At 44.3% G+C, this 2,728-nt stretch overlaps 1 protein-coding gene across 2 annotated transcripts in view; it reads left to right on the forward strand.

Annotated features, from left to right (window-relative positions):
• The window catches only part of GOLM1 (golgi membrane protein 1), a 74,085-nt gene that overhangs the window by 48,286 nt on the left and 23,071 nt on the right, over positions 1-2,728 (forward strand). For both annotated transcript variants that reach the window (XM_011945889.1, XM_011945891.1), the window contains one exon: positions 468-522. In XM_011945889.1, coding sequence (XP_011801279.1) covers positions 468-522 — 55 coding nt within the window. The remainder of the gene's footprint in view (positions 1-467; positions 523-2,728) is intronic.

The following is a 2,728-nucleotide window of genomic DNA, read 5'->3' on the forward strand; positions in this document are numbered from 1 at the left end:
TGGTGTGTGTGGTGTGGTTTGATGTGTGTGTGGTGTGTGCCGTGGTGTGGTTTGGTGTGGAGTGGTGTGAGGTGTGTCGTGTGTGTGGTGTAGTTTGGTGTGGAGTGGTGTGCAGTGTGGTGCGGTGTGAGGTTGCTGATTGGTCCTCTGGGTGCCCAGAACCTCTGCTGTGTCGGGTAGGAGGAAGCAGGGCCTGGTTGGCCCTTTCCTGGAGGAGCTGCGTTTCCTGGGCTGGAGTGGAGTCCGGACCCGCTGGCTTTTGCTGGGATCCAGAGGCGGCGGTGGGGAGCTGATCTCTAGGTCGGGCTGTTCCTTTTCAGCAGCAGACATGGGAGGGTCCAGGCCAAGCACTGAGTGCCAGCGGCACTGGGTTGGGGAGGGCGGCCCCATCGTTGGTTTCCATCGCATCTGGCTGTCAGGCTGAGGTGTTGGTTTGCGTGTTTCATGTGTGTTTATCTTCCTTGCAGGCGGTTTTGGTGAATAACATCACCACAGGCGAGAGGCTCATCCGAGTGCTGCAAGGTAAGTTCCGCTCGCTCCTCCACGCCAGGCACTGGCCTTGTAGGAGGAAGCTCTATTTCTCTCATCCTTCTCTAGGCCCAGGTGGGTCTCCATGATAATCTCATGGCAGATAGTGTCATGAGTCATTGAGCAATCTTTATTCTTTTTGCCTAACTGTATCTCATTAAGAGACTTTTCCTTTTAAAACAATATTGCCAAATACATTGCAAGCTGTTAGATACAGAAGAGTTCAGAATGTCACTCATGAATGTGTTGAGAAATAGAAATAGTACTTACGATAGGCACATGCTCTGTTACGTATACACATGGTATACATGTGACCTGTGAATTGGGTCATGCTGAATTTAGATCGCATGAAACTTAGAAAAACTGTCTGGCACAATTTAGTTCCCCCTCTTTGCTGCTGTGACTCAACTTGGCAGCTGGAGATTGGTTTTCCTTTGAGTCCTTCTGGAGCAGCCACGGGGCGGGAAATGGGGTGCTGTCCTTTTTCGGGGGGTGGGCTCCTCCTTCCTCTGTGACAGGAGGGTCAGCACGGTCCATGCTATTGGGCTAAATCATCTGTTGGGTTGAGTAATTTTTACTCTAAAAGTGTGGTTACTGGGAAGTTAAAAATTCCCTATACAACTTGCATTATAGTTCTTTTGATCGTTGCTGGTTTAGAGTTCTAGTTCTAAGTCAGGTTCTAAGAATATTAGTCTTATGTGAAAAGGGGTCACTTTGTGAAATGTGTTTGGGGGAAACATAGGGTTACACAGAGTTGAAAAGGCTGCCTGGCTGCGGGGGTGAGGGTAGGGGGTATCACGTAAAGGTTCAGTTGGACAGCAGTTTTGATAGAGCATACATGTCGAGTAACTCCACCAAAGTCAGCACAGGAAACATACTCATCACCCCCAAAAGTTTGTGTGCCATGGTGATTCGTTTTCCTCAGGCAGCCTCTGGTCTGCCATGTAGACTCGTTTGCATTTTAAGTAATTGGGTGCATGCCCAAGATTCATAAAGCAAGTTCTTAGAGACCTACAAAGAGACTTAGACGCCCACACAATAATAATGGGAGACTTTAACACCCACTGTCAACATTAGACAGATCAACGAGATGGAAAGTTAACAAGGATATCCAGGAATTGAACTCAGCTCTGCACCAAGCGGACCTAATAGACATCTACAGAACTCTCCACCCCAAATCAACAGAATATACGTTCTTCTCAGCACCACATCACACTTATTCCAAAATGGACCACATAGTTGGAAGTAAAGCACTCCTCAGCAAATGTAAAAGAACAGAAATTATAACAAACTGTCTCTCTCACCACAGTGTAATCAAACTAGAACTCAGGACTAAGAAACTCAATCAAAACCGCTCAACTACATGGAAACTGAACAACCTACTCCTGAATGACTACTGGGTAAATAACAAAATGAAGGCAGAAATAAAGATGTTCTTTGAAACCAATGAGAATAAAGACACAACATACCAGAATTTCTGGACACAATTAAAGCAGTGTTTAGAGGGAAATTTATAGCACTAAATGCCCACAGGGGAAAGCAGGAAAGATCTAAAATTGACACCCTAACATCACAGTTAAAAGAACTAGAGAAGCAAGAGCAAACACATTCAAAAGCTAGCAGAAGGCAAAAAATAGCTAAGATTAGAGCAGAACTGAAGGGGATAGAGACACAAAAAACCCTTCAAAAAATCAATGCATCCAGGAGCTGGTTTTTTGAAGAGATCAACAAAATTGATAGACTGCTAGCAAGACTAATAAAGGAGAAAAGAGAGAAGAATCAAATAAATGCAATAAAAAATGATAAAGGGGATATCACCACCGACCCCACAGAAATACAAACTACCATAAGAGAATACTATAAACACCTCTACGTAAATAAACTAGAAAATCTAGAAGAAATGGATAAATTCCTGAACACAAACACCCTCCCAAGACTAAACCAGGAAGAAGCTGAATCTCTGAATAAATAGACCAATAACAGGTTCTGGAATTGAGACAATGATTAATAGCCTACCAACCAAAAAAAGTCCAGGACCAGATGGATTCACAGCCAAATTCTACCAGAGGTACACAGAGGAGCTGGTACCATTCCTTCTGAAATTATTCCAATCAATTGAAAAAGAGGGAATCCTCCCTAACTCATTTTATGAGGCCAGCATCGTCCTGATACCAAAGCCTGACAGATACAACAAAAAAAG

This window comes from Colobus angolensis, unplaced genomic scaffold (genome assembly GCF_000951035.1).
Source record: "Colobus angolensis palliatus isolate OR3802 unplaced genomic scaffold, Cang.pa_1.0 Scaffold246, whole genome shotgun sequence".
Classification (NCBI taxonomy): Eukaryota; Metazoa; Chordata; class Mammalia; order Primates; family Cercopithecidae; genus Colobus; species Colobus angolensis.